The sequence below is a fragment of the Myotis lucifugus genome, unplaced genomic scaffold (genome assembly GCF_000147115.1).
Source record: "Myotis lucifugus unplaced genomic scaffold, Myoluc2.0 scaffold_48, whole genome shotgun sequence".
Taxonomy (NCBI): Eukaryota; Metazoa; Chordata; class Mammalia; order Chiroptera; family Vespertilionidae; genus Myotis; species Myotis lucifugus.
Genome location: NW_005871096.1, coordinates 5,261,809 through 5,283,836, shown reverse-complemented (window position 1 = coordinate 5,283,836; position 22,028 = coordinate 5,261,809). Strand labels below are relative to the sequence as shown.

Sequence of the window (22,028 nt, the reverse complement as noted above, 5' to 3'; positions counted from 1 at the left end):
GGCACATACCTAGGTTGAGGGTTCAATCCCGTGTCAGGGCACGTACAGGAGGCAACCAATTGATGTTTCTCTCTCACATTGATGTTTCTCTCCCCACTCCCCACCCCCACTTCCTCTCTCTGGAAAACAATGAAAGCATGTCCTCGGGTGAGGATTAATAAAAAATAAATAAAAACTTAAAAAGCTAATGCCTCCAAATAACTATATCTGGTGTCAGGTGGGGTGCAAGACTTATTGGGAGATCACTTTCTAAGTTATATAAATGTCTAACCATTATACCATACACCTGAAACTAATATTATATTAGAATGTCAACTGTAATTGAAAAACAAAATTTTTAAACAGTTAATACCTCCACAAAAACCTATACACAAAATATTCACAGCAGCATTATTATATTATATACACATATATTATTTTATATTATACCAAAAAATGGAAATAACCCAAATGTTCACCAACTGATGAATGGATAAACAAAATGTGGTATAGCCACACAATGAAATATTAATCACCAATGAAAAGGAGTGAAGTAATGGTACATACTTCAGCGTAGGTGAACCTTGGAAATATTATGCTAAGTGAAAGAAACGAGACACAAAGAGCTACATATTGCATGATTCCTTTCAATGAAATGTCCAGAACAGACAAATCCATAGACACAAAAAGTAGAGTGGTGGTGGCCAGGGGGTGGACATGAGAATCAACTGCGAATGGGTACAGGGTTTCTTCAGGGAGTGATGAAATGCTCTGGAATTAGACTGTAGTGATGGTTGTTGCACAACCTTGCGAATATACTAAAGTCCACTCATTTATATACTTTAAAGGGGTGAACTGTGTGGTGTGTGAATAATGTCCAAATAATAAATTCTATGGTGTGAATAATAAAAAAGGAAAAAATTAGTGCCTCTTTACCAGTGAGTGGATACTAAAATTAGTGGGTGAATGTTTGAGGAGAAACAAGATATTAGCATAGTCTTAAAGTATCTCCCCAATACATTTATCAGTTACAGAGGGGAAATAGTCACTTTACTAGTGGAGAAACCCAACAGACATTGACTTAACCAAGTAATCAAGATTATTATCACCAAAAAAAATAACAACAAAAAAGATTATCACCACCAATTATAAGAGATATCACATGATGTGATATGATGCGCTGTGAAGGACACAATATCACTTCTGTAGTGTACTTGCCAAAAATGCATAACCTCAAGCTAATCATAAGAAAACATCAAAGAAATGCAAATTTTTTGAAGAATGGCTCCTCCAGGAAAGACGAAAGAACTGTCATAGACTGGAGGAGACTAAGACACAACAACTAAACTCAGCGTGGAATTCCTGGAACAGGAAAAAAGACAACAGGAGGAAATGTGACGTTTGGAAAATGTGTGTGGTTTAGTTAGCGGCATGGTATCAATGCTAATTTCCTGGTTTTGATAACTGCTATGGTTATGTAAGTTGTTGATATTAGGGAACACTGGGTGTTCCCTAATATCAACACAAATCATTCCCCAAGATTTTTCTAACTGGAACAAATGACAGATCACCCTGCACTTGAGTTACAGAGCTGGGACATGAAACTTGGCCTACTGGCACCCCTGTGTCCCACACTTGGAAAAGGCCTGTATGCATGGGAATGAACGAGGCTAACACCAGGAGAAGCAGAGACAGAAACTGAAAGGGCCCTGAGAGCACTACAGTCTCCACCAGTAATCTTACACCAGACCCACCCTGCCCATAGTTTAGGTATGTAGGCCAACACTTTTCCCTCTTTGCTAAAGCTAATATGGGCTGGGTTTCTATCACAACTGAAAAAGTTCTAATTAAAATTTAATTTATCATATTGATAACTATATCATATCTTTTGAAGAACTCTTAAGCAATAACCTCTGCACAAAGTCACTGCAAGAATATGGAAAATATGAAAAGTTTAATAAGCAGATATGGTTAAGTGCAAAATACTGTCCTCTCTCTCTCCTCATATTCCCTTAAAGATAAGGAAGCCCTAGCCAGTTTTGCTCAGTGGATAGTGTCAGCCTGAGGACTGCAGGGTCTTGGGTTCGATTCTGGTCAAGGGGACATACATTGGTTGCTCGATTCCCAGACATATGCGGAAAGCAATCAATCAATGTGTCTCTCTCACATTGATGTTTCTCTCCCTCTGTCTCTCCCGCTCCTTTCCACGCTCTCTATAAAAAACAATGGAAAAATGTCTTTGGGTGAGGATTAACAACAACAACAAAGTTAAGGAAATGCACCAAAGAAGATATCCTGAAGCAGAGTCCACCTGCTCAAAAGGAATTAAGGTAGAATCATTTGTAGTAGAAGGGGAAGTTAATCTTTCAGCCAACAGGCCTGTAGCCACCCAAGAAACGTCTATGAAACAGGAAAGTTGCTACAAGTCAACTTAAATCAAGTTCGTTTTATACAAACCTCAGCTTCAACTGCTATTTCATATTTAGATTTCTTGCCTGGCATAGTTCGAATCAGATCCAATAGGCCATCCTCATCGATAATTTTTGTCCCCAGAGCTGCTGCCTAGTGATTAAAAATGCAAACCATTAAAAACCTGTATTCTAACCATTACTTTCTGCCAAAAAGAAAAAAAGAGAGAGAGATCTGGGCCTCTTAATTGGTGAAAAGCCACATTTGTAAATTAGATAACACTGGAATTATTTTTTAAACCATATTCATGGAAAAGTACCATTAAAAAAAAGACAACGACAGATACATCCCTAAGACTAAGTTGGTGCCTGAAGTGTCACAGCACCACTGCTCTACCCTAGAAAGGCAACGGCACTAGGGCCTAAGTCCAGCTCTCCATCCCCTCTCCCCAGACTGGCTTGGCTGGCAGACACTTTCCCCCACTGTCTCCCCTACTAACACAACTCCAGTGTGTCCATCTCCAAGTAATAAATTATGATCGGTCTAAGGCCATCAGGAAAGTGCTCGCCCTCCAACCTTCTTTATAGTACTGAATGACCATGTGACAGCTCTGGCCAGTGAGATTTAAGTGGGCTTTTACAAGAGGCATTTCTGGGGAAACTCTTGTAAGGCCAGTCACAGCTGGAATGACATCTTGCCACCGCTCCCTTCTTTCTGCCTTGAATGTGGACTTGAATGCCTAGAGCTGTAGCAATCTTGCAACACAAGGCAACATGCATAATGTTTAAGGTTAAAAAAATACGGATAAAAGAGGTGGAAAATGGAAATAGCCTGGCTACATTACTGAGCAGCTGAACCATCCCAGCAACTGCCTATCTCTGGACTTCTTGTTACATAAGGAAATAAGCTATTTGTTTGAACAGAGGTAGGTAGAGTATTCTGTGACTTGGGAGCTAAAGACAATCCCACTTTCAGAGTTCCAATAAAAAATGTAAGTGGCATATATAAAAATACTTAGGACTGAAAAAAAAAAGAAAGAAAACTGCATTTGCTTCTATCTTCAAATAAGCTTTAAATTAGAATACTACACTAAAAAAGTCAAATAAACACGAACTGTGGCTTCAATTGGAAGACAAAAATCCTGGGATCAAAGCCAACTCTTCCATGGAAAAGAAATAACAGGGAAGAAATTACTTCTCCGTTTTTTCTCCTCTTAACTCTGTGTAAAGGGCATTACTACAAATGCCAAAGCGTGCAGACTGTCTCATTGTGTTGAGAACACAGCAGCACCCACCTTGTCACTCTTGGACTGCCCACTATCACGACCCATGACAAGGTAGTTTGTTTTCTTGCTGACGTTCCCAGTTACTTTTCCTCCATAACGTTCAATTAGAGACTTGGCTTCATCTCTTTCAATGGACTCCAGCACTCCTGTGATTACAAATATAAGGCCTTCCAAGCAATTTTCAGCTCCCTAAAAACCAAAATGTTCAAGCAGAGAGGAAATTACATGGTAGCTTTCCAAAGAAATATTTGGCATCAAAACTGCAGGAAGTTGATTTTTCTCATTTGACATCATAAATAATCTCAGCATGGAAAAATTTCCCGGAAATTTACAGCAAATAAGCAGAAACTGAAATTAAATCCTGAGAAATTCTTATGTAGGCTAATACTTAAACTTATAAAACCAGCAATGAAAAAATACATTCAATACAGTTAGCAGAGCTTATTAAAATTAGACAGTCATACTATTTTCATTATGTTTAATATTTAAGCTACTAGTGAACTAGTATAACTTTAAGTAAACATCTAGATGCAACATCCACAGAAACTCTTGCTGTTGTGAAGAAAGAAAAGCTTCAATTCTGAAAGCTAAACAAGTTTGAGCTCCTGCACTTGTCTCTGGCTGTTTATCCTATGATAGTAAATCTAACAACCTATATATAACTTAACAGCAAAGTATCTCTTGGCTGGAAAGATAGCTTAATAATATAAAAGACACTGGCCAAAGCAAGCTGGATGGAGGAGACATTTAATCTTAATTGGAACTGTGTATAGTAACAGACATTTTTTTATTTTTACAATGGTTCAATAAAAAGATATAACCATGCAAAATGAAAATTATGTAAACCAATCTCTTTGAATAGAGAATTAAACACAGTCTTAAAATAGGTTTGAAAAGAAGCTAAACAAAATTCAAAGACTAGCACAATACAAGTTCAATCCTTCACCATCCAGGTAAAGAATCTTTTTCGAGGGGAAAAGAATAGATCTGAAGCAATTGGGAGAGAAAAGGTTAACTAACAACATCTCAAGGTCCCTTCAAGCCCTATGATTCTACTATTAAAATTATCTTGTGAACACTACAAGTACTTAAACACCTTTCAACAATTTCAAAATAACCTTATAAAATTCGACATGCAAGCCCCTCTCCCACACTTCAATCTTCTATATCTCCTGAACTATCTATCACTCATTGTGGCTCTGGGTATCTTTTTGCCTGTCTAACACCAGCACTTCTAGCCTCGCTGCTGAACTCTTCCACTCTAGAGCTCTCACTGCAGGACCAGCAAACCACCAATTCCTCAACTCTTCTCCAACTTTGCCCCCACGGGCTTATCTTCCCTGAAACCTGACTATCCCATCCCCTAAGGACACCACTTTGCCTAAAGTCCTCTCAAGCAGAGGCTTTCACACACTTTATACAAGAGGCAAGACTGACACATATATCACAACTATCCTATATAATAAAAGGCTAATATGCAAATTGTCCCCTCAGGAGTTCGACCGATCAGAAGTTCGACCACTCACTATGACATGTGCTGACAACCAGGGGGTGGTGTGGAACAAAGGAAGGCCTCAGCCGGCAGCCAGGGAAGGAAGGCATGATCGGCCCTGATCACCAGCCAGGCCTAGGGACCCTACCCATGCACAATTTAGTGCACCGGGCCTCTAGTAGGTAAATAATAATTTACTAACAGTCTCTTTCCTGAGTTAGACCATGAGTACCAGGAAGGCAGTCTTGTAATTGCTGGATGCCTCAAAGCCCAGCCCCTGGGGCTACTTGTAGCTCACTGAAATTTTTCTAAGTATCAAGTAGTGACTCATAATGGGAATAAACACCTCTATTTAGTAACTATGGTGACTGTGGCTTTTCTGTTAATTTAAATTATCAATTCTCTGCTGCTGTAAAAACATAGTGAACACATACACTGACCCACCGGCCAGAGGCCCTGACAGGATGCCATGCCTTCGCAGTGTTCTCACCTTTGGTATTTCTTTGGAGCCCAGAGCTTTGGGACCTTCTCGATTTAAGTAACTTCGATAAGCTTGATAATTAGTGCGTCTCTTTTCAGAATCTTCAGGACTTACAGACTTTGAGGATAGAGAAAGGAAAGAACAAAGTCATACAAAATTTATGTAACATTAAAAATACCTATTAAGCCCTAACCGGTTTGGCTCAGTGGATAGAGCGTCAGCCTGTGTACTGAAAGGTCCCAGGTTCGATTCCGGTCAAGAGCATGTACCTTGGTTGTGGGCACATCCCCAATGGGAGGTGTGCAGGAGGCAGCTGATCGATGTTTCTCTCTCATCGGTGTTTCTAACTCTCTATTCCTCTCCCTTCCTCTCTGTAAAAAAATCAATAAAATATATTTAAAAATAAATAAGTAAAAATACATATTAATAAATAAGCATTAGTCCTGAAATTCACACTTTTAGCTACACAGGTACTCTCCAATTTACACATGCCTAGATTGGAAACATCTCTGCACCAGTCTCTGTCAAACCTTTCCACTCTCTCTAAAGGCACACATCTCAGGGCAGGTTAGGTGCATAAGCCAGCCCCAAGCAAAAAAATCAAAGGAGTGTATTTTATTTCAAAGATGCATGTGAATTTTACAATTCTATTTCACAATATATCCATGTAAACTGGTTACACAAGAAGACATCCTATGTTTATCCTAATGCTTTGCACTCCCCTAAAACAGCCTAAATGGCTCTATACCCTGGGGATATTAACACTACAGTTTTGAGAATTAATGGCTTCATAGAAACAAATGGCTCAAACAAGGGGTAAACTTTACTCCAAAAAGCAGACATATTCTACACGCCACCACTCTTCCTTCTAGGTTTAATCTCTCCTATTCTATTTCAGGAGATCTTACGCTGAGTATGTCTGTCTCAAAAAATCATGGGGAAACTTTTCAAACTATATCCCTAGACTCACATTAAGTTTCTAATTCAGAGATATGGAATATGGCATCGGCATGTGTATTTATAGGAAAAACATCCTAGATAATTCTGATTTAAAAACCACTACAAAATGGTCACTTGTTTTTCCTACTCCCTGTTTTACATTATTTTTAACTTGTAAGCTACCTCAAATACCTCTGAGAGTAAACAAAAATATTACTTCAATACAAATAAGCGATTTAATCAACAAAATAAGTAAGCTGCTTTGGTTATAAAATAAGTAAGCCATTATAGATTGGTCCTAGACCCTAACTCTACATTTTCACAGTGGTTCTCAAATGTTGGTGTGCATACATATGAGAAGCTTATTAAAATACACCTGCCCAGAGAGAGATAGAAACATCGATGAGAGAGAAACATCAACATCGATCTGCTGCCTCCTACACACCCCCCACCAGGGATCAAGCCCACAACTGGGGATGTGCCCTGACTGGGAATCGAACCGGCGAACTCCTGGTACATAGGTCAACACTCAACCACTGAGCCACACTGGCCAGGCTAGACTGAATTTATTAAATAGATGTTCTCAAAACTGCTTAAGTTCTCTAAGTCACTTCTATTCCAACTTTGAAAAATACAGTAAAGAGGAAAATATCACTTGAAGATTTCTTCTCCTTTAATAAAAATAGACAAGCCTCTGTAAATTGAACATGTTTAGAGTGCCTGAAGAAAAACATTCACCCACCAGATAAGCATTTAGTGAAGAAAAATCTGAGACCAAAAAGTTCATTGTTCCCTTAAGCATATTTATGAGCACTGACCACAAACAAAAAAAAGCATCTTGAAATCATCACCGTTTCACTGTTCTGCACTAAAAAATGGTAACGAGCAGTTAAAATAGGCAACATTCTACTTTTAATTCTAAGTGCCTAGAAGGCTTGAAGGAATGTGGTTTCTCATTATGAATCAAAGGGCGTTCCAAATTGGAGATGAAAACACAGAAAACTTTTAAAAACCATTTTGCATTATTTCACTTTTTCCTTTGAAAATGATTTCAGTATCTCAACATTGTTATACAAGAGCAAAGAGGAGTACATTCAGGACAAATACAAATAATAATTATTTTAATAATAGCAAAAGCTTATATAGCACTTATTATGTGCCAGGCATTGTTCTAAATGGTTTTACATATCAATTCATTATTATCCCTATTTTACAAATGAGGAATCCAAGCAGACAAAGGGCAAGTAGCCAGATCAAGATCACACATCTGCTCAGTGGCAGCGCTATGATCTGAAACTAGCTCCGTCTCCATGTCAGAGCCACCATGTTATACTGCATTGTTTGGCCTCCAAAGTCCCAAGTTCAAACTGGCTCTATAACCCACCAGCTGGATAATCCTGTAAAAGTTACTTAAATGCTGTCATCCTGTTTACTCGTCTTTAGATTGAATAATAAAGCCCTGGCCAGTGTGGCTCAGTGGCTTAAGCGTTGTCACATGCACCAGAAGGTCACAGGTTCAATTCCAGGTAAGGGCACATACAGGAGGCAACCAATCGATGTATTTCTCTCACATCAATCTCTCTCTCTCCCCCACCCTTTCTTCTAAAAGTCAATTTTTTAAAAAGCTGAATAATAAAAAAAAAAATATCTCACAAGGTTGTTGTAAAGATTACATATGTTTTAGCACCATATCTGATACACAAGAACATTCAGTAAATATCGGCTAATTTAGCTATATTAATAACCTATGACCTGCAACAGCATCTAAATAAGATGGTATCTTAAAAGTGCCATAATGACTTATTAAGTTAGAAAACTTGAAAATAATCAGACCCAGATCAACACATAGCCCCAACATGATACATTTTTTGAAAATTCTACCTCTTTTTTAGCAGGAGAACTTTTGATTTTCTTAGGACTTTTTGCCTCTCCTTTCAATTCAATGGGATATTCTTTTCTTTTCAAGGACATAGGCTCTGTTTCTTTAGAAGAACTCTCTTCCTTTTTTTTCAAAAGCGTCAGCTTGGAACTAGCTGTAGGAGAAGAAGTTTCTCCTCTTTTGTGAGCTGAAGACTTGGAATGTTGCTGAGATTCTTTTGAACTTTCACATTTAATTTGCTTCTTAGGACTGCAGTTCTTTCTTTCATCCAAAAACTGATCTGTTTTTACTAGGGAAACAGAAAAGACTGTGATTGTTGTTTTTTTTTGGAATATGATACCCAATAACACGATTATTTTTTCATTTTTCTACTGAGTAATCTTAGTAGTGCACAATGTCATAGGTGATTTCATAATGTTTACATTATGATTTTAGTTCTTCATATAGCACACTTAGTAAAAATTAAACATCTGTATCTTATTTCTTTGTATAACCAGTTCAAATTAAGGAATCTGTTTTTAAATACAAATTACTCATTAACTGAAATATGATAAACTACATCTAAGAACATGGATTTTATTCCACAGATAATCTTCAGTGGTCTGAAATTTGCCTTGAGAAAACTTTCTAAAATATGGCACATAAAAATTCTGTAATATGGTCTGAAAGCCACAAATCCTGAGAGATTTCAAGACTAAAAGTTACTATATGAACAGATTTACTTATAGGATTAAGACCATCTATCCTAGCAGATGGTTACATATCAGAACCACTAAAAAGTAAAACTTCTGGGCAGTCAGCAGGAGCTTCAGATGACCTGACAACGACCAGTCAGCTCTGAGCTGGAAGCATCTAGCTCTCTGTCTTCACACACTGAAGTCCACAGGCTGCACTACACGTGGAGATTAACATGCAGCCAAGAGCTGTGAACTTTTCTCAAAACGATCACAGAGCAGACAGGTACTCTGACCAACTAATACCTAAATGCTTTCAAAGTATCTAAGTAGAACATGCTCCAATATTCCTATGAAATAATGTCTACTTAACAGTTATTGATAGAATGTTTAAACAAGGTTACCATAAATTTTCTTCTATAAAGATAAATATTCCAGCTTATTTTTTTCTGCTAGTATTACCTTTATAAGGACATTTATGTTTTTCTGCTTTGTTTAAATTGGCGTGGACAGATGAAAACGTTTCTCTCTCTTCTGGGTCCTTTAAAGCCTAAGAAAATTTTAAAAGTGTCAAATGTGACAAATGGTAAGAAAACTATTACCACAAAATATGTTGTTAAAATTGACCAGTTTTTAATTTAAATTTTAATTTTAAGATTAAGGGCCATCTTCCAAAGTAGAAGGACAATACAATAAATTTTCATTCATTCATCCACAAAATGTCTGGGGCAAATGAAGCATGTTTTACTTCTTTTAATTTTACAGACGAGAAAACAGATGAAAAGGATATAAAAAACATATTCTATAAAAAATTATCCCAATTCTTCCAAATTTGTAAGCCTGGAAATGAAAGCCTTATTTCTGCTTCTTTCACCTCAATTCTCGAATTGTTAGCATTATGAGGTTAAAAACTAAAATATAAACCCAAAAGACTACATGAAAAACAACAGAAGGCTCAAAAGAGAAAAAAATATCCATTCTCTTTCCACTGCTTCCTTAGAACTTCCTTTTACAAAGAGATCACAAATTGGGGTGTGTGACCCGGTTATTTTTTTTATAGTTATAATTTGAATGTCTTTACATGTACTGAGTAAGGCTTCTCAAATGACAAAGTCCTCATGACCCACTAGGTCATACATCTGACTGCTAAAAATCTTTTTAAATAGTAAGATATTGCTAATGACAATTATCAGAATGGGATTCAAAATAAATTAAGTCTAATTTTTTGATGATCAAGTACTTAAAAAGAATTTTGATGCTTTTAAAAATTGCCCCAAATACTCATCTTTTGAGACTGTCCTAATACAGATCTTAAAGTTAATTTAAAAATGCAAAATTATGCTTCCCAAAATGATAATAAAGATAACAATTATTAAACGTTAGGTTCCATAGGAATCTTTATAAGCATTATTCTCTGAACAAGTATATAAAAACCCTTTGTGACAGATAGTAAGCAAAGGTTGCAATTCATGGTTTTGTGAAGCAAGGTTCTGGTTGGCTTTGGCTCTATCAAACTTCCTCCGGGAAGAATAAGTTCCTCAATGAGCTTCCCCAAAAACATTTTTATAAATTAAAACAATTTAGCTTCTTTTTAGAAGTTAGTCTTGGCTGTATCTTCAGAGCTTACACTACACAGGTATGAAAGGGAACACTGATCTGTTGTACACTCAACGTGCAAACAGCCCAGTAAAAACGCCACCTTTTTGTTCTTAGGTTCTTCATCCAACATGGCTAACGTTCTGGCAAACTCTTCATCTTCATGCAGTTGTCTCTCCAGCTGTAAAAAAGTGTCAACAGAGTGAGTCCTTTTTTTTTTCTTTTTGTAAATGAAAGTTTTTAAATGTTTGATTCATGATACACAGAAGAAACTGGAAAACATTTTCCAGAAAGTAACTATGACATTTTTCCATTTAATATTAACAGTATCACAGGTTTGTTTCACTAAGCCATATTAGATTTCAGAACAAATATATCTAGTTTTGCAGGCAGACAGATAAATTGAACATATTTTTAAAGCCATATTTCTTGCCCTAACCGGTTTGGCTCAGTGGATAGAGCGTCGGTCTGCGGACTCAAGGGTCCCAGGTTCGATTCCGATAAAGGCATGTACCTTGGTTGCGGGCACATCCCCAGTAGGGGGTGTGCAAGAGGCAGCTGATTGATGTTTCTCTCTCATCAATGTTTCTAACTCTATCCCTCTCCCTTCCTCTCTGTAAAAAATCAATAAAATAAAAAAATAAAAAATAAAAAAATAAAGCCATATTTCTTACTTGTAAAGTTTGAAATCTACAATTTTTTCTTTATGGTCCTAATGCAATACTTATAGATCTCTTATTTCTATTTAAACTCTAGAAAAAGCTCTGAAAATAATCTCATCCTAATAGAAAAACAATAGTCTGGAGGGCACAAAAAAGAGTGAATCAAGAAATCAAGCTCTAGCGGGTTTGGGTCAGTGAATAGAGCATCAGCCCAAGGACTGAAGGGTCCCAAGTTCGATTCCGGTCAAGGGCATGCACCTTGGTTGCAGGCTCAATCCCCAGCCCTGGTCATATCATCAGGTGAGGATTAACAAAAAATAAATAAAATATAAAAAGAAATCAAGAAAATTACACATTTTCTTTGCAAACATAAGTCATACACAAATATAACTATCAATTACTAATCCAAATGTATCTGACTTTTGAAAATTTAAGTCATCATATCAGAAGTTTTCCTAACATGCTAATGTTAGTACACAAACATTCTCACTTTCAGCAAAATGGAGTTCTTCCAGAAAAGAATGTGTAGCAGTGGAATACATTTCTCATTAGAAACTAAATAGTTTTATGTCCCTTGATAAAATGGCCTAATGTAACATCGAACAAAGGCATCCCTATATTATTCAAACATATGAAAAAAAACTCAAAATCTACCCAATCCTAAAAAGGCTTGGAAAATGGCATAAGTCTGATGAGAACACAGTAACCAAGTCTTTTCTTGTTAATAAATGAACTAAATCCAACTATGCAGAACTATAAGCCAGAGGTGCACATCAATATATTCTGTTGTCTAGTATTTCTTTACCATAACTGCACTACACATCTAATTGCTAAAATGAATATGAAAACCTTCACCATAAAAAGGTCCTTCAAACCCTAAGCCTCCAGTGGCGCTGCAAAAATTTATGGTTGAACCCATACCGTTTTTCCAAAATTTCACACTATGTAGTACACTTCTAGATTATTTAGATGACAGAAGAAATTTAAATACTTTCATCCAAAATTCATAATTGGTGACTATGGCATCATATGATCAAAAGCCCTACATTTTATTTTATTTAATTTTTTTAATACCTTTATTTACTTCGTCTCTAACAGAGCTATTCAATAACATATATTTGTTTTGAAGAGGGTTAATTTCCTAGATTAAATATGCACTAAACATGTAAATGTGACAATATTTTGAGATATGTGATGAAAAGCCCTATATTTTAATACAATGTTTAGCACAGCAGATGGTGTTTAACATACTGTCTACATACTGACTTAATGATTTAGTTATTGGACGCACACTTAACTAAAGGAATAAACAAAAAGGTGAAAGTGAGAGAAAAAATGAACTTAAGAGGGATAATCAGGAAAGATACCATCAGTCACTAACACCCTAAAAACTCTTCAACAGACTAATAAATTACCCAAACAAGATTCTGAAAAAGTGTGATAGGAATGAGAAAATAGGGAATGGTGACAGAGTACCACACCTGGTTTGGAAAGAATGGGGTAAGCCTCCAGTATTTGAGACAGATAAGAAGTCAGGTCCCTAAAAATTAACTCCACAATTCTACCTAGGCCATTTGTGCTGTCTTGAGTTGTATGGATACCTGGTTTGTAGTTTGTGTAATCCAGTGTAATCAAATAAGATGGAAAAAGATTTTGAAAGCACTGTGAACTGTCAAATTAATAAAATCTGGATAAATCAGATATATTCCAAATGATCAGAATACTATTCTCTCACAACAACACGCCAAACACATAATCAGTGATGGCACAATAGTTGAATGAGGCCATAAACAGCCCTGGTAGGTAGAGTTTACAGCCCACATATAGGAAGACATCTAGGTAGCAATTATAACAAAATCAATAGTAGCTACAATGGAGCACGACTGAGTATAAAGGATGGGTTTCTAATATAGCTTAGGGAATATGAGAAAGTGACACTTAAGCTAATAAACAGGAAGAGGGTTCAAACAGTAGGTACCAAGGTCTGACACCTCTGAGATGAATACTTACTTGGCTTCCCTGAAATACCAAACTCTCCTCATTTCCCTATTTCACTAGCCACTCTTTTTGTTTGTTTTGTTTTTAATATTTTTATTGATTTTAAAGACAAAGAAAGAGGGAGAGAGAGATAGAAACATCAATGATGAGAGGGAATCATTGATTGGCTGCCTACTGCATACCCCAGACCAGGGACCAAGCCCACAACCCAGGCATGTGCCCTGACCGAGAATTGAACTGTGACTTCCTGGTTCATAGGTAGAGGCTTAGCCACTGAGCCAAGCCAGCTGGGCTAGCCACTCTTTCTTAAATCTCCTTTACTGGATCATCCTCCTCTACCTGATCTCTAAATATTAACAGCGCTCAATCCTGAGGTTTCTTCTCTATTAATTTTCTCTCCCCCTGATCTCATTCAGTTACACAGGTTTAATTTAAGTACCATTCAAATGCTAGTGGTTCCCAAATATACATCTTCAGTTTAGACCTCATCCCTGAGCTCCACATTCCACTACCCAACCACCCACTCTGCATATCCATTTGGAAGCCTATTAGGTACCTCAAACTTAACATGTCCAAAACAGAATTCTTTTTTTTTTAATATATTTTTATTGATTTTTTACAGAGAGGAAGGGAGAGAAATAGAGAGTTAGAAACATCGATGAGAGAGAAACATCAATCAGCTGCCTCCTGCACAGCTCCCACTGGGGATGTGCCCGCAACCCAAGTACATGCCCTTGACCGGAATCGAACCAGGGGACCCTTCAGTCCGCAGGCCGACGCTCTATCCACTGAGCCAAATCGGTTTTGGCCAAAACAGAATTCTTGATTTCTCTGTACCAGTGTGTTCCTCTTAATAAATGAATATTCAGTTGCTCAAGCCCAAAAACACACAGTCTATCTTTGAATCTTCTTTTTCCCTCATACCTTATATCCAATCTATCAGCAACAACCTGAAGTTTACACCTGCAAAGCACAGATTATAACCACTTCTCACTATCTCTTCGATTACCACCCTGGTACAAGCCAACATCATCTCTCACCTACCTACTCCACCAGAACAGTGTCCAAACTGATCTGCTTTTGGTCCTGCCCCACCATGGTTTATTAGCCTCATAGCAGCCAGAATGATTTTCTTTTAAGATCTATAAATTCATGTCACATCTATTCAACACAGAGACTAAAATCCAAAGTCCTTACCATCCCAGTCTTTTGGGTAGGTACTAAAGACCTGTCGTGGCTGACAGTATTTGCTGCTGGCCATTTCTCGAACTCATCAAACTCAAACTCTCCTACCTCAGGATGCTTGCACTTGCTGTTCTGTTTAGAGGAAATCTGCCTTCGGTAGCCAGCCCCATGGCTTGCCATTATCACTTCATTTTGTGCCCCAATATTGCTTCCTCAGAAGGGCTGTCCTGACCCCTCTACTTAAAATAAAATACTCATGCTCTTTCCAGCTGGCGCCAAGTCATGGGCATCTCTCAGGACAACTGGCAGAAGCACCACAAGATCTGGGGCAAAAGAAAACTTTGCCACAAGAAGTAAAAATATGAGCTGGGACGCCCTGCTGCCAACACTAAGATTGGCCCTCACCACATACACGGGGTCCACATGCGGGGAGGCAGCAGTAAGTACCAAGCCTTGAGGCTGGACATGGCAACTTCTCCTGGGGCCCCGAGTGTTGTCCAAACAAGGATTACTAATGTTGCCTACAATGCATCCAACAACAAACTGGTCCGTACCAAGACCCTGGTACAGAACTTCATTGTGCTCATTGACAGCAAGCACACCCTACAGACTGGTACAAGTCCCACTCTGCACTGCCCCTGGGCCACAAGAAGGGGGCCAAGCTGACTCCTGAGGAGGAGGAGATTTTAAACAAAAAATGATAATAAATAAAAAAATTTCAGAAGAAATATGATGAAAGGAAAAAGAATGCCAAAATCAGCAGTCTTCTAGAAGAGCAGTTCCAATAAGCAAGCTTTTTGCGTCCATCCTTCAGTACCAAGCCAAAGTGGCCGAGCAGATGACTATGTGCTAGAGGGCAAGGAGCTGGAGTCCTAGCTGAGGAAAATCAAGGCCCGGAAATGCAAATAAATCCTCTTCCCTCCCAACTTAGCTCATGTAATAACGGTGCTTTTCTAAAAAAGAAACCCAAACTATCCCTTTAGTTCTCTTAAGAGCATGACATAATTATTTTAAACCTGGAACTGTGCCATGCACTCAAGAACTGCTCAACAAATGCTTAATGAATGAATATATGGTTTATAGCTCAAGAGAGCACTATTAATTAGAAACAGATTTAGGGATCATCACCATATCCACACAATTAGAGCCACAGGGGTGGATGAGATCACCCACAGAGAAAAGAAAAGAGATATGACCAAATTAAATTGTTTTTAACTATACTCAAGGAGGCTTCCATTCAAAGAAATTTAAGCCCTAGCTGGTTTGGCTCAGTGGATAGAGCAGTGGTCGGCAAACTCATTAGTCAACAGAGCCAAATATCAACAGTACAACAATTGAAATTTCTTTTGAGAGCCAAATTTTTTAAACTTAAACTATATAGGTAGGTACATTGTTATTAACTTAATTAGGGTACTCCTAAGCTGGCCTTTGCTAAAAACATCCTCAATCTGAGGGGTTGACCTCTGCGAATGTACCCCCACTTCTTCTAACGCCACTTCTTCAAAATAGACTCGCCCAGGCCGAAAACCGACTTCTGCGCATGGGCCATGAAGTTTCAATCGCACTGTACGTGCGCGCCCGCACGTGGTATTTTGTGGAAGAGTCACAGTCAAGGGGCCAAAGAGCTGCATGTGGCTCGTGAGCCGTGGTTTGCTGACCACTGGGATAGAGCATTGGCCTGCGGACTGAAGGGTCCCGGGTTCGATTAGAGCCAAGGGCACATGCCTGGGTTTCAGGCTCACTCCCCAGTAGGGGGCGTGTAGGAGGAAGCAAATCAATTATTTTCTCATCATTGATGTTTCTAGCTCTTTCTCCCTCTCCCTTCCTCTCTAAAATAAATAAAAAAATATTTTTTAAAAAACAAATTTAATAATAAATCTCTAAATAATCATCCCCTGCTCTTATCATTTTATATAAATTTAGATGTTTATATGCTAAATTGTAACTTATTTTACACATAACTCATAATGAGGCTCAATCCATAATTAGCCTAGAACAGTGGTTCTCAACCTTCCTAATGCCATGACCCTTTAATACAGTTCCTCATGTTGTGGTGACCCCCAACCATAAAATTATTTTCGTTGCTACTTCATAACTGCAATTTTGCTACTGTTTTGAATCGTAATGTAAATATCTGATATGCAGGATGTATTTTCATTGTTACAAACTGAACATAATTAAAGGACAGTGATTAATCACAAAAACAATATGTAATTATATATGTGTTTTCCGATGGTCTTAGGCAACCCCTGTGAAAGAGTTGTTTGACCCCCAAAGGGTCGCGACCCACAGGTTGAGAACCGCTGGCCTAGAATAATCTTGATTGTTTGTCTGGATAGACTAACTAAAGTCAGAACATCAAGTTGTTAATGATATCTAAACAAAATGGCAATACCTCTGCATCTTCATCAAGTTGCAATTGTTTGGCAATGGCTTCATCATTTAATCTGGAATCATTTGCACTTTTTGAAGGCTGTATTTCAAAGAAAATCAAGCAAGATCAGCATAAAACTTAAGTTAAAAATAAGGTGTTTTTTCTTGACTATAGCTGATTAAATACACCAGTGAGAGTTAAGTGTATCAGTAATGAAATAGTCAGTCTCAATGCACACCAGCCAGAAAGTATGTTCATGACTACTCAGTGACCACATCCATTTTCCTAATGAGCAAATATTCTGCAGAGATGGTTCTCACTTAATTCTATTGAAATGTTCAAGAAAAGTAACCCCCCCAGCTCTCCCCCGGCCAAAAAAAACAAAACAAAACAACCACTTATAGTTTTCTTCATGGTATGACATAATAGTGAGAAGGATTACTATTAGATGGAGGCACTAACGAAACCAACAAACACACACCATTTGGCAGGCTTTGACTCAGGGGACTACTTTCACTATAATTTATCTGTATTCCTGTTTCGTAAATTTCCAGAAAAATGTAAATCCAACATCAACCAAAGTAGAAAATGTCAAAAGTGTAACATAGGCACATAAGTTATGTACTTAGAAACTCATTTGGGAACAAATTTATTGTCCAATTTTGTCTACTTGAGGTGAATAGTAAAATGAGTTTGCATTCTAAGTATTCAAATTCTAAGAATTATAATTTTTTCGTACAATTTAAATGATCTTTTTCCACTTTCAAATATAAAAAATTAAATAGTCTAACTTCCTCATCCTCTAAAATGATGGCAATAAATTTTGTCCATAATCATAGGAAAATTTTTTATCAATAAAATATGTTGCTCTATTATGACATCCAAATTTCTCCTCTTATTAATAACAGCGAATTAACATTCCTGAACATTCTTGCTTGCATGTAGAACACTCACCTCTTTTCTTTTGCTTGCCACCATCTTCTTATCTGATCTTTGGACACTAGCAGTTCCGAAATAATCAAGCACTGATGTGTGGGTAAGTTTTATTGGTGATAAAGGCTTATTCTTGGTCTTAGCATTTTCTTCATTCTTTTTCATGTTTGATGCTCCAAGATAACTATTTGTAGATCTTCCATTCTCTTTTGATTTAGAGGCTGCCTTCTTACACATAAAGTCATCTTCTTCATCTTAAGTGGAATATAACCAAATATTGTTTGATAAAACATCAACTCCAATTATATCAAGGAATCACTTCAACCAGCTTTTTTTCTTTGGTCAGTAATTCACAAGAGAAAACGAACTCTGCTTTGGCCTAATAACAAATCCAATAAAAAAGAAAAATCTAAAAGGTAATCATGAAGACTAGGTCACTTCACAAGTTGGTGTGTAAAGCTACATATGAATGGGTCTTGTCTTCCTCTCAAGACAGAGGTAGAGGCAAGCAAAGACCACGGATGTAAAAAAAATCTAGCTTTTGCTCACACCTTGCTCACTCCCTTACTCAACTAGGAGCATCTGCTAAGGGTTTTATGTACCAGACTAGAGGCCTGGTGCACGAATTCATGCATGGGGGGGGGGGGGGGGGCAGGTTGGCCGGCAGGCCCCAATCTAGTTGTGTAGATATTTGCTTGCCTCTACCTTCTGGAAAGGCGTGAGCAAAGCTAGAAGTGGCTGATGAGGGCAGGGGGGAGCGGGGGAAGGCAGAAGGGCAAGTGGCGCACGGTGCAGTGGCAGAGGTAAGATGGCAGTGGTGCTAACTTTACGTCTTTGCAGTTAGGCAAAGTTACACCTTGCCCCTTCTGCCCCCTCCAAGCTACTACTCTGTCTCGATCAGCGTCGGGGTCGCTCTCCTCCTATAGGCTTCCCGGGCCCAGATTCTCCGGTGCTCGGAGCCTTAGACAGGGGGAGGGACCATGGGTGGTTGGCCAGTGCAGGAGGTTGGCTGTGGGAGCACACTGACCACCAGGGGGCAGCTCCTGCATTGAGTGTATGCCCCCTGGTGGTCAGTGCATGTCATAGCAACTGGTCGACCGGTCGTTCTGGTCATTTGGTAGTAATAGTCGCTTAGGCTTTTATATATATATAGAATAGATGTGCTATTTCTTGGTGAATGCCATCTCAAACATGAAAGTACCTAAGATAATGTAAAAAAAATCAAAAAGGATTTAGCCTTACTTTCTAATTTTTATATTTATATTAAAATGAAACAACAAACTTTACAAAGTAAAACTCTTACAGGTTTCTGATTACTAAATGTAAAAAAGGAATCCACCATTTAAAAAGAGTGGCCCCAACCGTTTTGCCTCAATTCCAGTCCAGGGCACGAACCTCAGTTGCAGGCTCCAACCCCAGACCCAGATTGCGGCCATGAGGGAGGCAACCAATAGATGTCTCTCTCTCACATCGATGTTTCTCTCTCTCTGTCTCTCCCTCCCTTCTACTCTCTCTTAAAAAAAAAAAATCAATGGAAAAATATCCTCGGCTGACTATTAACAACAACAACAAAGAGCAAGAGTGTACTTACTAGATGTCTCTTGAAGATGCACATTGTCCCCTACAAGCCCATTTTTCCTAAACCTTACATCCCATCCCACCCTACCCTCCAAAGGCTTTCAATAAACAATCTTAACCTGTAACCAGAAGATTTTAATTAAAGCATTGTTTTACTTAACTTCAACTATAGTCAGTCTACCTTTAAGCTTAATTAAAACTGTATCCATACCCATAGATATAGAGAACCAGTTGATGACTGCCAAAGGGAAGGGTGATGGGAATATGAAAAATTTTTTTTAATTGGAAAACTCAAAAATCCAGAATTCCAGCTTATTCTGGAAAAGCAGGAGCTCAGGGGAAAGAGGAAGGATTCGTTCACAAATCTTTCCAAGCACATCCAAGGCTTGATATACTTCCAGATTTCAGTTCAACCCTGTTAACAAGAGTTGGGAGACTAGGTTCAGTCACTCATATATCTGTTCTCCCTACCTAACAAATCCGTCCTTCTCCACCTGTGCCAGAAGTGGAAAGATGTCTGATTCAGATCAGTACAACAGCCACATGAATCACCCGTAATGGTGCAAATAGCCATTGAGAACATAATCTGAAACTCCTTTCCTTTTCTCAAAAATAACACCATAATGAATTATCATGTTATGGAAACCTTAAAATTTATGGCTGGTCTATTTGAAACCCCTAGACTTGGTTAAGCTGTAGCATAACCAAACTAGTTAACATTCAACAACAAACTTTTCTACTTAGCAGTCAAAACAAATTATGTAAATTGCCCTTAAAAGAAGATTCAAAACAACACGGCTGATACCCTGGCTTTAATAAAAAAATAAAATAAGAAAACCACAAGACTGGGATCTGGTAAGTATAGACAACCAATACATCTCCTTAGGGAGTAAGTGCAAAATTAAAAGTATATTTAGTGTATATAAAGCTTCTAATCTTATCTGAGAGCTTATTAAATTTTAAAATTTTTACTACATTTACGTTAAGTTCCATATCTGTACTTCTGGAAAGGAGGGATTCCCTTAATGCAGAACAAAATAACTCTGTCTCTACAAAATGATAGCCCTCGACTAGTTTTTCCCCCACTTTAGAAATGTCAAAAGTACTAACATTCTATTTCCACTACTCCTAGTCATAAGCAGTATGATAGAAAACCCCAGACCTGAGTTGACCCAACAACTACTGTGTTTTCCTGTTACAAGTTTTCCTCAAGAACTTCCTTGCAATCTAAAATTCTTCATCTGTCCTGCCCGGCTGGTGTGGCTTAGTGGCTGAGCATCGACCTAAGAACCAAGAGGTCACTGTTCGATTCCTAGTCAGGGCACATGCCCAGGTTGTGGGCTCAATCCCCAGTGTAGGACGTGCAGGAGGCAGCCATTCAATGATTCTCTCTCAGCATTGATATTTCTATCTCTCTCTCCCTCTCCCCTCTTCTCTGAAATAAAAAAATAAAACATTATATCTGTCCTTAAGAACTTAATTCAGGCAGTGTCAATCACCTATTTGGTACAGCCTCAGAAAAGGAAACAATAGTATTATAGATATTTGCAATCCCTCGCTTAACCCTTTCTCCAGCAGTCTCATAAATATTTGCAGGTAATAGACTAGCATGAAATTTAGTGAGATCAGGAGTTTCTAAGAACATCAGATTTAAAAGATTGTTGGCAAACGTGTAAGGATATGGGACCAACACATATGTGACAATGATAGTAAATTAGTAAAAACCTTTACAAGGACAATTTTGCAATACACAGTGTGGAAAACGTAGGTTTACAGTTGTGAGTATGCGAAACACAGTTTATTCTTGTATTATTATTTAATTATTGTATTCTTTTCTATACTAACAACTGTAAACCTACTTTTGCCCCACCCTGTATGTATCAAAACCTTACACATGCATACCTATTAACTGGATCCAGCAATTCCATTTCTAAGATTTAGTAAAAATAAATAAATAAACAAACAAGTACACAAAGATATATGTACAAAATGCTTACCACAGCATTGGTTCATTCAAATGTATGGAAAACAGACTGCAATAGGGCAAGAAAAGATGAAGAAAAAACTAAAGGACTAACAGTTTAGATTTTTTAAAAAAGACAGCCTCCAATATAACAGGGGCACTGGAGATAGAGATAAGTTTATATTGTTTATAAAATGGGAAAACAAACAACCTAAATATCTGTTAATATGTTCAATCATATAATGGAATTCTAGGCAGCAACAGAAAATTATAATGCATAGTCACATTTACTGACATTAAGATATTTATATGTTTAAGTGACAAAAGCAGGTAATATAATGGGATGTTAAATGATATAGTTATAATCCATCTATTTATCTATCCATTTATATATACTTTTAAATTAACATTCAAAGATTTGAGAAAATAAAGTGTTAATTTTTATCACTGGATAGGGGATTATGAGTAATCTTTCATTTTTTTCTTCCTATCTTTTTTTTTCTTCTTTTTTTAAAATATATTTTATTGATTTTTTACAGAGAGGAAGGGAGAGAGATAGAGAGTTAGGAACATCGACGAGAGAGGAACATCGATCAGCTGC

General features: G+C 37.7%; 1 protein-coding gene across 3 annotated transcripts in view; it reads right to left on the bottom strand.

The window, feature by feature from the left end:
* RFC1 (replication factor C subunit 1) overlaps positions 1-22,028 on the bottom strand; it is a 74,225-nt gene that overhangs the window by 17,803 nt on the left and 34,394 nt on the right. For all 3 annotated transcript variants that reach the window (XM_006088507.3, XM_006088506.2, XM_023753651.1), the window contains 8 exons: positions 17,908-18,140; positions 16,975-17,052; positions 10,838-10,915; positions 9,601-9,688; positions 8,467-8,753; positions 5,656-5,763; positions 3,683-3,862; positions 2,437-2,541 (listed from right to left, as the gene is read on the bottom strand). In XM_006088507.3, the coding sequence (XP_006088569.1) occupies positions 2,437-2,541; positions 3,683-3,862; positions 5,656-5,763; positions 8,467-8,753; positions 9,601-9,688; positions 10,838-10,915; positions 16,975-17,052; positions 17,908-18,140 (1,157 nt within the window). The remainder of the gene's footprint in view (positions 1-2,436; positions 2,542-3,682; positions 3,863-5,655; positions 5,764-8,466; positions 8,754-9,600; positions 9,689-10,837; positions 10,916-16,974; positions 17,053-17,907; positions 18,141-22,028) is intronic.